Genomic DNA, 11,560 nt, shown 5'->3' on the forward strand with positions numbered 1-11,560 from the left:
CGTCTGCGAATGAAACAAAAAAAACTGTTTGTGACGAGGAAACGACACTAGAGATTCATGTTTCTCGTTGATTAATTCATCTTTTTCAGACAAAACAAAAATCCGTTTGTTTTTTGTTGTTTTTTTGTTGTTTTTTTTAATAAACGCGCACTCACCCATGCTGTAAATGTCATGCGTTACATTTCCCAGAAGCCCTTGTTTCCCGTAGAAGCGACACGTCCATCGTCCTCCTGATGTTCGACTCACGTTGACGCTTTGACCTTTCTGCCCCGACCCCGTGGACTCCATCCCGTCCAGGTCAAAGGTCGCGTTGATCCACTCGTACTCTCTGACGGCGCTCGGGTCGCTGAGTCGACACGTCAGTTTAACGGCGTCTTCGGACAAAACCTCGACGTCGACTGAGAAACACGAGAAATAAAGTTCACCTGAGTTATTTTCCTTCATAGTTAAACCAGAACTTTACATTTTTCATGATATAAAAAGACACATTTGTTTTTTTTTCTCGCCGTCTGACGTGAAATCAGACTAAACTTTTCCTGTTTTAGCTCAATTACGATTATCAAAATTATTTCTATTTGTAAAATGCCAGAAAAATGAGACAAGGATTTTTATAAACAATTTTTTTAAATACAAAAAGATGAATATGACTCTAAACAGTTAAAGGTAAACACTGATGATGATGTAAATGTAGAAAGTAAAAAAAATAAAGAAAAAATATATGTATTCAATGTATTTTCCGGCCAAAAAATACATAATAATGAAGAAAAAAGTACATATATTTCACGTATACTTCGAGTATAAGCCACACCCCCAAACTATGAAAAAACTGTGACTCATAGACCGGAAAATACAATATATGGAATTATGCAGCAAAGAGAAAAATAACAAAAATATATATATATTAAAAAAATGTAGTAGAATTATTTACTGATTTCTCTTTACTACATAATTCCATAAATCTTTCTTCATGTGTCTGATGTTTTCTGTATTTATATAAAATGTAGAAAGTAGTACAAATAAATAAATAAATAAATAAATAAAACTGTTACTGTTATAAACTTGCACTAGTGGAATATTGATATTATTTTTATTTTTATTTTTATTAAGTTGATTTGCAATTTAGCTTGAAAAAAAGATTTTAAAAAAATAATTAATAAATAATAATAATAATAATTAATAAATAAACAAACAAATAAAAATTGTAGAATTATTTATCTATTTTTTGTTACTACATAATTCCATAAATCTTTCTTCATATGTCTGATGTTTTCTGTATTTATATAAAATGTAGAAAGAAGGAAAAATAAATAAAAAACACTGAATAAAGGGGCGTGTCTTTTGACTTTTACCTGGTCGTGTAGATTCTAGTTTGGAGCGATTTTGTTATTTTAAAAAACTACGACAGTGAAATATTCAGATTTTTTTTATTATTAGGTTGATTTTCTATTTTGTTTGGAAAAAAAAACGACCTTAAATAAAGACGTTAAACCTGCTAACGGTAAATATAAAGTAGATTTGCTGATGTAATATGGTGTTTTTTTGTAGTTTATCCAAATTTTACCTGCAAGTTTTTTTGAAAATGATAAAAAAGTGGATTTGTATAAACTAAGAAAGCCCAAAATTATAAGAAATAAAATAAATATCTGACTCAAATCGTCCGAACCGACAGAACTCGACGTTATTTCTTCCGTTATAATCTCAGATCTCACCTTTGACCGTCACCAGCTCCAGACTCCGCTGCGTTTTCTGCCCTTGCACCGATGCAGAACACCTGTACCGCCCCGCGTCCTCAAACTCCACCTCCCTCAGAGCGGCCGATTTGTCCCGCGAAGAAACGGAGGACGGCGGCGGAGAGAAAGCGCGAGGGAGCTTCACCGCGGCGCGTTCGGAGGCGGATTCGGTCGGTAATCTTTCCCAGAATGCATCGGAGGGGGCGAGCCCTTCGGCGAAGACGCAGGGGAGAGAGACGGCCACGCCCACCGCCGCGAACACCCGAGCGCCGTCACCTGGAGGACGGATGATACCTGCGGAAAAAACACACGGAATCACAAAAGAAACAGGTCAATTCACGTAAAAAATGAAACTTTTAGCTGCAGAAACACATTTGCGCCACTGAAACTTTGAGGTTGATGGTTCGAATCCCACGTTAGACACTCGTTTTTGAGCAAGACACTTCATTAATGTGACGTGAAGCTGAACGTTTCGTCCTGATCCTAAAGTTCATTTTTCCAGTGGATTATGAAACAATAAAGGACCAAAAACAACAACAACTCAGAGAACGACTTTATTTTAATTTAAACTATCACTTTTTGCAGTTTTTTAATCGTTAATTTAATAAATATTTTGAAGAATAATCTGATTAATTCTCATTTTTCCTCTGTGTCTTTAAACAAACACAGCTCTGTAGATTTAGAGTCAAAGTTTTATTTTTACTTTATTTTACGATTACTATTTTTACTTTATTATTATTTCATCCCAGTCAATGGAACGTAACAAAGTAAAAGTAGTGAAGTACTGTGCATATGTAAACATTTTAGGTATCTGTACTTTACTTAAGTACATTTTACAGTGGATACTTTTCACTTTTACTTCACTACGTTTGAGAGCAGTATCTGTACTTTCTACTCCACTACATGTTTGAACAGGACTGAAAAGTAAAAGTATTTTTTATTATAGTTTGAGACGCGCTGAAAAAACACTGAGGGTTTATTTTTAACATGTTCAAAATTTAAGCAAAAATAAATAAATAAATAAATAAAAATAAAAACAGCTCAAATCTTCACCAAAATGACCACATTTGAACCTCAAAATCTGCATGAAATATTTTTACTTTTTACTCTGAAAGTATATTTTTAAACTTTAATACTTTTACTTAAGTAGAATGTTTCATGGAATATTTTTACTTGAGTATTTTTTTTGCTCCAGTATCTTTACTTTTACTTTTACTTGAGTATTTCTTTGCTCCAATATTTATACTTTTAATTAAGTAATTTTTTTTCATGTGATACTTTTACTTTTACTTGAGTATTTCTTTGCGCTACTGTCTGTACTTTTACTTTTGTAGATTTTTTAATGTAATATTTGTACTTGAGTATTTCTTTGCTCCAGTATATGTACTTTTACTTACGTGGAATTTTGCATGTCGTACTTTTACTTTTACTTGAGTATTTCGTTCCTTTTGTATCTGTACTTTTACTTGAGTAGAATTTTTCATCTGATATTTTTTCTTCAGTATTTCTCTGCTCCAGTATTTGTACTTTTACATTTACTCAAGTATTTCTCTGTTCCGGTATTTGTACTTTTACTCAAGTATTTCACTGCTCCAGTATTTGTACATTTACATTTACTCAAGTATTTCTCTGTTCCGGTATTTGTACTTTTACTCAAGTATTTCTCTGCTCCAGTACTTTTACATTTACTCAAGTATTTCTCTGCTCCAGTATTTGTACTTTTACTCAAGTATTTCTCTGCTCCAGTATTTGTACTTTTACTTTTACTTAAGTATTTATCTGCTCCAGTACTTTTACATTTACTCAAGTATTTCTCTGCTCCAGTATTTGTACTTTTACTCAAGTATTTCTCTGCTCCAGTATTTGTACTTTTACTTCTCTTTTCTGTATTTCCAGTGTGTTCGTGGCGTGTGAACCTTGTAAAGACTCAGATATAAAGTGTGTGAGTGTGTCGTGACTCACCCTCCACGCCCAAACGCCCGGATGCCCTCCCGTCTGCGTTCCCGTCGTTCAGGAGACACGTCCAGTTTCCCGTCACTTTCTCTGAAGCCGTGACCTTGAGCTCGTTGTTCTGGACTCCTCGGATTCTTCTGGAGCCGTACGGCCTTCCGTTGAGCATCCAGCGCACCGTTGGTCCACGTGGCCCCTCCCCTTCACTTGGCCCCTCCCCTCCGCTCACGTCGCAGCGAATCGACACGCTCTGACCGATCACAGGAACCGCGGGTGAAATCGAGACTGCAAAACAAAAATATCACAAATTTAAGTGTTGGTTTGGTCACGTGTTATGTCATTTTCTTCCTTCAGTTCTTCTCTCAAACTGAAAACACTCTGTTCCACCTTGTGATGTCATCATGTGGTGATACAGGAAGTTTAGCCCTGGTTTAGTCCTGGTTTAGTCTTGGTTTAGCCCCGGTTTAGTCCTGGTTTAGCCCCGGTTTAATCCTGGTTTAGCCCTGGTTTAGTCCTGGTTTAGCCCTGGTTTAGCCCTGGTTTAGTCCTGGTTTAGTCCTGGTTTAGCCCTGGTTTAAACCTGGTTTAGTCCTGGTTTAGTCCTGGTTTAGACCTGGTTTAGACCTGGTTTAGTCCTGGTTTAGTCCTGGTTTAGTCCTTGTTTAGTCCTGGTTTAGACCTGGTTTAGTCCTGGTTTAGTCCTGGTTTAGCCCTGGTTTAGCCCTGGTTTAGTCCTGGTTTAGTCCTGGTTTAGCCCTGGTTTGGTCCTGGTTTAGTCCTAGTTTAGTCCTGGTTCAGGCCTGGTTTAGTCCTGGTTTAGTCTTGGTTTAACTCTAGTTTAGTCCTGGTTTAGCCCTGGTTTGGTCCTGGTTTAGTCCTAGTTTAGTCCTGGTTTAGTCCTGGTTTAGCCCCGGTTTAATCCTGGTTTAGCCCTGGTTTAGTCCTGGTTTAGTCCTGGTTTAGTCCTGGTTTAGTCCTGGTTTAGCCCTGGTTTAGACCTGGTTTAGTCCTGGTTTAGTCCTGGTTTAGACCTGGTTTAGATCTGGTTTAGTCCTGGTTTAGTCCTCGTTTAGCCCTGGTTTAGTCCTGGTTTAGTCCTGGTTTAGCCCTGGTTTAGTCCTGGTTTAGCCCTAGTTTAGTCCTAGTTTAGCCCTGGTTTAGTTCTAGTTTAGTTCTAGTTTAGTCCTGGTTTAGTCCTGGTTTAGTCCTGGTTTAGTCCTGGTTTAGCCCTGGTTTAGCCCTGGTTTAGCCCTGGTTTAGTCCTGGTTTAACTCTAGTTTAGTCCTGGTTTAATCCTGGTTTAATCCTGGTTTAAACTGTGTTAAAGATGATATTATAAACGCTTTTTCAAAAACACCATAAATGGAGACAGGAGTTGGTTGCCCTGGTAACACAATAATCTCAGATGTGGGCGGGGCTAATGTAAATATCACAAACAAACAGAAAAACCACAAACACTGCAGATTATTATTCTAGATTAAACAGATTAGACGCACAGACTGGAACAGACCAGTTTGTTTGAAAAAGGCTCATAAACGGGTTAATAAATATCATTTGTGTAATAAACTGGGACTTTCCATCAGTCCAGACTCTTCCGTTTTGAGGTTTACCAACGAAACACAAACTGAAGCTGTGACTCTCAGACCAAATGTATTTTCTTATGTAACTGGGGCAGATTTTAGATCAGTGTCGTTTGGGCGGGTTTGTACTGCGAGTACTTCCTCCAGATACATGAGAAAATACAAATAAAACCAGCAAAAAAAATATTGATTCTATTATTTCTGCTCAAATCTGCATCAAAATCTCCACATTTGAAGCTTTACAAGACTCAAAATCTGTGAGAAATACTTTTACTTTTTACTCTTTAAGTACGTTTTAAACAGGTACTTTAATACTTTTACTTAAGTAGATTTCTTCATGTGATACTTTTACTTTTACTTGAGTATTTCTTGCCCCATTATCTGTACTTTTACTTTGTGATGCTAAAGAGACGGAGATCGGTCGTCCCAAAGACAAATATGCAGAACAAATACTCAAAGTACTCGAAATACTTCAACATTTGAGTATTTTGTGTTTGTTTTTGTGCACCAGCCACAGCACAGTTTTGTCTTTATTTTGGTGAGTTCTTGGTTTAGTTCTGCTGTGCTAATCCTGCAGTTCTGTTTTACATGTGGTTTGGCCTTAATTTAAAGCCACATTATGCAGCTTTTCTGGTCGAGTGTCTGCAACCTGTCTGTCACCATGGAGACGTTATTGCACCAGAAAAGAGAACTGCATAGAAACGGCATCAGGAAAGTTACCGGTACATGGTTCTGCTTTAAAACTTTGAGAATCGTAATAACATCTCCATAGAAACGGCATCAGAAATGTTACATTGTGCAGCTTTAAAACATTGGGAAATTGTAAGAACATCTCCATAGAAACGGCGTCAGAAAAGCTACATACTATAGTGTCGCTTTAAAACTCTGAGAATCAGAAAAGTGACATGGTGTCGCTTTAAAATGGTAATAACGTCTCAATAGAAACGGCATCTGAAAAGTTACACAATGCCACTTTAAAACTTTGAGAATCGCAATAACATCTCCATAGAAACGCCATCTGAAAAGTTACAAACTATAGTGTCACTTTAAAACTTTGAGAATCAGAAAAGTGACATACTGGTGCTTTAAAACTATGCAAATTGTAATAATGTCTCCATAGAAACGGCATCAGAAAAGTTAAACAATGTCGCTTTAAAACTTTGAGAATTGTAATAACATTCCTACAGAAACGGCATCTGAAAAGTTACATAGTGCTGCTTTAAAACTTAGCGAATCGTAGTGACGTCTCCATAGAAACAACATCAAAAAAGTTACATAATATAGTGCAGCTTTAAAACTTTGAGATTTGTAATAATATCTCCATAGAAACGGCATCAGAAAACTTACATGGTGCCGCTTTAAAACTTTGGGAACCGTAATAACGTCTCTATAGAAACGGCATCAGAAAAGTTACATACTATAGTTTTGCTTTAAAACATTGAGAATCAGGAAAGTTACATAGTGCCGCTTTAAAACTTTAGGTGTCGTAATAACGTCTCCATAGAAACAACATCAGAAAAGTTACATAGTGCCGATTTTGAAACTTTGGGACTCATAATAACGTCTCCATAGAAACAGCATCGGAAAAGTTACATGGTGCACCTTTAAAACTATGAGAATTTTAAGAAACCATAGAAACGGCATCAGAAAATGAACATAGTGCTGCTCTAAAACTTGGAGAATAATAACATCTCCATAGAAACGGCATCTGAAAAGTTACATACTATAGTGTCGCTTAAAACATTTGCAAATCGTAATAACGTCTCCATAGATACGGCATCTGAAAAGTTACACAATGCCACTTTAAAACTTCGAGAATTAGAAAAGTTACATAGTGCTGGCCTAAAACTTGGAGAATGATAATAACATCTCCATAGAAACTGCATCAGAAAAGTTACACAGTGCCGTTTTTGACCAAATCCAGGCCGTACATTTAAACACCGACTGTGACATAATCTGACCTTTAACGACCCTGAGCGTGACCTCTGTGACCTGCAGCGTCCGGCGTTGGCCCAGCTCCAGGAGGCAGAAGTACGAGCCGCCGTCCTCCTGCCGCACGCCCAGTATCTCCAGACTGTAGTCCCCGAGATGGAAGTGTGTGTGAGGGCATCTGACACGAGACGCCCAACTGGAGCTCCAGAAACGCACACCACTGCCCAGCATCCTCCAGATAGAACTACAAACACACAAACATGAAAAATCAACACACAATCCACACACACCACTGTCCAGCGTCCTCCAGATAGAACTACAAACACACAAACATGAAAAATCAACACACAATCCACACACGCCACTGCCCAGCATCCTCCAGATAGAACTACAAACACACAAACAAGAAAAATCAACACACAATCCACACACACCACTGCCCAGCGTCCTCCAGATAGAACTACAAACACACAAACATGAAAAATCAACACACAATCCACACACGCCACTGCCCAGCGTCGTCCAGATAGAACTACAAACACACAAACATGAAAAATCAACACACAATCCACACACACCACTGCCCAGCATCCTCCAGATAGAACTACAAACACACAAACATGAAAAATCAACACACAATCCACACACACCACTGCCCAGCGTCCTCCAGATAGAACTACAAACACACAAACATGAAAAATCAACACACAATCCACACACACCACTGCCCAGCATCCTCCAGATAGAACTACAAACGCACAAACATGAAAAATCAACACACAATCCACACACACCACTGCCCAGCATCCTCCAGATAGAACTACAAACACACAAACAAGAAAAATCAACACACAATCCACACACACCACTGCCCAGCGTCCTCCAGATAGAACTACAAACACACAAACATGAAAAATCAACACACAATCCACACACGCCACTGCCCAGCGTCGTCCAGATAGAACTACAAACACACAAACATGAAAAATCAACACACAATCCACACACACCACTGCCCAGCATCCTCCAGATAGAACTACAAACACACAAACATGAAAAATCAACACACAATCCACACACACCACTGCCCAGCGTCCTCCAGATAGAACTACAAACACACAAACATGAAAAATCAACACACAATCCACACACACCACTGCCCAGCATCCTCCAGATAGAACTACAAACGCACAAACATGAAAAATCAACACACAATCCACACACACCACTGCCCAGCGTCATCCAGATAGAACTACAAACACACAAACATGAAAAATCAACACACTATCCACACACACCACTGCCCAGCGTCCTCCCAGATAGAACTACAAACACACAAACATGAAAAATCAACGCACAATCCACACACACCACTGCCCAGCGTCCTCCCAGATAGAACTACAAACACACAAACATAAAAAATCAACACACAATCCACACACACCACTGCCCAGCGTCGTCCAGATAGAACTACAAACACACAAACATGAAAAATCAGCACACAATCCACACACACCACTGCCCAGCGTCGTCCAGATAGAACTACAAACACACAAACATGAAAAATCAACACACAATCCCTGAGTTTTTTAATAATAAAACGTAACAAAAAACTTTATTTGCAAATAGATAAATGTAAAAAAAAAAAAACAGTTAAAAGGTAAAATCGTAAAAATCATGAAGTTAAGACGAGCGCTGATGAAGTACTCAGCTTTGTACTTAAGTAAAAGTACAAATACAGAGGTAAAAAGTTACTCAAGTAAAACTAAAGTATCGCATGAAAAAATCTACACAAGTAAAAGTTTAAAAAATGCATTTTCAGAGTAAAAAGTTAAAGTGTTGATCCTTTTGTTCAAGTGAAAATGTCGTGATATTTATTCATTTTTCTTATGAATTTTGTGTTTTTATTTTTGTTTTGTTCAAAGTCGAAGCTCGAACTCAAAAACTTTAGACGAACGCGGTAAAAATAACCCCTCAAATCAGAAGAAAAGTATTTTTTACTTTTCAGTCCTGTTCAAAAATGTAGTGGAGTAGAAAGTACAGATACTGCTCTCAAATGTAGTGAAGTAAAAGTAAAAAGTATCCACTGTAAAATGTACTTAAGTAAAGCACAGATACCTTAAAATTCTACTTAGGTCCAGTACTTTACTTCTTGTACTTGGATTGTTTTGCATCGTCTTAAAAATCAAACTAATTTAGAGGAAAAGTGCAAAAAAAATATAAGTTTTCATTTTGGAAAAGTTGAGACGAGAGTTTATAAAAAATATCAGAAAAATATGATTGTGTGTGAAGACTTTGAAATGCATTTTCAGTTTTCCTGGTTTAGACCTGGTTTAGACCTGGTTTAGACCTGGTTTAGTCCTGGTTTAGTCCTGGTTTAGACCTGGTTTAGACCTGGTTTAGTCCTGTTTTAGTCCTGTTTTAGTCCTAGTTTAGTCCTGGTTTAGTCCTGGTTTATTCTTGGTTTAGTTCTGGTTTAGTCCTGGTTTAGTCCTGGTTTAATCCTGGTTTAGTCCTGGTTTAGACCTGGTTTAGCCCTGGTTTAGTCCTGGTTTAGCTCTGGTTTTGTCCTAGTTTAGCCCTGGTTTAGCCATGGTTTAGTCCTGGTTTAGCCCTGGTTTAGTCCTGGTTTAGTCATGGTTTAGCCCTGGTTTAGCCCTGGTTTAGTCCTGGTTTAGCCCTGGTTTAGCCCTGGTTTAGCCCTGGTTTAGTCCTGGTTTAGCTCTGGTTTTGTCCTAGTTTAGCCCTGGTTTAGCCTTGGTTTAGTCCTGGTTTAGCCCTGGTTTAGCCATGGTTTAGTCCTGGTTTAGCCCTGGTTTAGTCCTGGTTTAGTCATGGTTTAGCCCTGGTTTAGCCCTGGTTTAGTCCTGGTTTAGTCCTGGTTTAGCCCTGGTTTAGTCCAGGTTTAGCCCTGGTTTAGTCCTTGTTTAGCCCTGGTTTAGTCCTGGTTTAGTCCTGGTTTAGTCCTGGTTTAGTCCTGGTTTAGTCCTGGTTTAGTCCTGTATTTTTATCACTTTCTTTTTCATTTACTGTTGTACATTTGCAGACACGGGGGTTAAGTGTCTTGCCCAAGGACACAGGAGCAGTGTTCATCTGTGGGAGCTGGAATCGCACCGACAACCTGTGGGTCAGCGGATCTCGCCGCGCAATCGAAGATGTTTAACGCTCTACCAACTGAGCCACTTCAGATTTGATCACGATTATGAAAACTTTAATTTACGAATTTATGCAATTTTTTAAATATATTTTTGACTTTTAAAAATTCTGTTGAAATTTAAAAAAAAAATCTAAAAAACTAATTAAAAAAAACAGTTTAATATAGTAAGAAATCGCATAAAATAAAGCAAAAAAGGGGTTAAATCGAATGAAAAAAAAAATTAAAATACCTAAAATCTAAAAAGAAAAATTCTACAAAAATTTTAAATAAACTAATGAATTTTCTATTGAATTTTTTGAAATATATTTGCAGCCCTAATTTGCGTAACATAATTAAAACTTGATCCAAACTCACCCTTTGCTGTTGCTCCATGTTATGGCAGGAGACACCGTCTGGGGGGTCGACCTGCACGGCAGAACGGCCCGAGACCCGACCTCAGCAAACACCTCCACACTCTCACTTTTCACATCTGGAAACACAAAAAAAATGTTTAAATTAAAAAACTACAATCATTTTTCAAACTTGTCATCGTGGACCAGAGGCATCACCTTTGAGAAGATACAGAAAAACAAAGATGAACAGTTTGGACTTCATAGTGACACCTGTGGGACTCTGTGGACGTCCTGTGTGACTCTGAGGACGTCCTGTGTGACTCTGTGGACGTCAGGACACGCATCTCGTCTGGAGAGGCGCGTGGAGGCGTTTTAAACGAGGGGGGCGGGGCTTGATGCTCTGTGCGGAGCGTCTTTGTCACATGGAAACTGCAGAGCACGAGTAAACAAGGGAACCCACTTCCTCCCACGGATTCTCTTCAGTGTTTCACCTAAAGCTCAGAGACAACTGCTGAGCATCATGGGAGATATGTGTGAACCAAGGATCCCCCTGGGTTAGACCTGGTTTAGACCTGGTTTAGTCCTGGTTTAGTCCTGTTTTAGTCCTGGTTTAGTCCTGGTTTAGTCCTGGTTTAGACCTGGTTTAGTCCTGGTTTAGTCCTGGTTTAGTCCTGTTTTAGTCCTGGTTTAGTCCTGGTTTAGTCCTGGTTTAGTCCTGGTTTAGACCTGGTTTAGACCTGGTTTAGTCCTGGTTTAGTCCTGGTTTAGTCCTGTTTTAGTCCTGGTTTAGTCCTGGTTTAGACCTGGTTTAGTCCTGGTTTAGTCCTGGTTTAGTCCTGGTTTAGACCTGATTTAGTCCTGGTTTAGTCCTGGTTTAGT

The 11,560-nt window shown here is 38.5% G+C and overlaps 1 protein-coding gene across 1 annotated transcript in view; it reads right to left on the reverse strand.

The window, feature by feature from the left end:
- LOC117384278 (contactin-2-like) overlaps positions 1-11,006 on the reverse strand; it is a 12,910-nt gene extending 1,904 nt beyond the window's left edge. The window contains exons 1-6 of the mRNA XM_055228126.1: positions 10,898-11,006; positions 10,704-10,818; positions 7,222-7,436; positions 3,693-3,965; positions 1,710-2,024; positions 156-398 (exon numbers count right to left, since the gene is read on the reverse strand). Coding sequence (XP_055084101.1) covers positions 156-398; positions 1,710-2,024; positions 3,693-3,965; positions 7,222-7,436; positions 10,704-10,818; positions 10,898-10,943 — 1,207 coding nt within the window. The 5' untranslated portion in view covers positions 10,944-11,006. The remainder of the gene's footprint in view (positions 1-155; positions 399-1,709; positions 2,025-3,692; positions 3,966-7,221; positions 7,437-10,703; positions 10,819-10,897) is intronic.
- Between the last annotated feature and the right edge of the window lie 554 nt (positions 11,007-11,560).

Source organism: Periophthalmus magnuspinnatus, chromosome 16, assembly GCF_009829125.3.
Source record: "Periophthalmus magnuspinnatus isolate fPerMag1 chromosome 16, fPerMag1.2.pri, whole genome shotgun sequence".
NCBI lineage: Eukaryota > Metazoa > Chordata > Actinopteri > Gobiiformes > Gobiidae > Periophthalmus > Periophthalmus magnuspinnatus.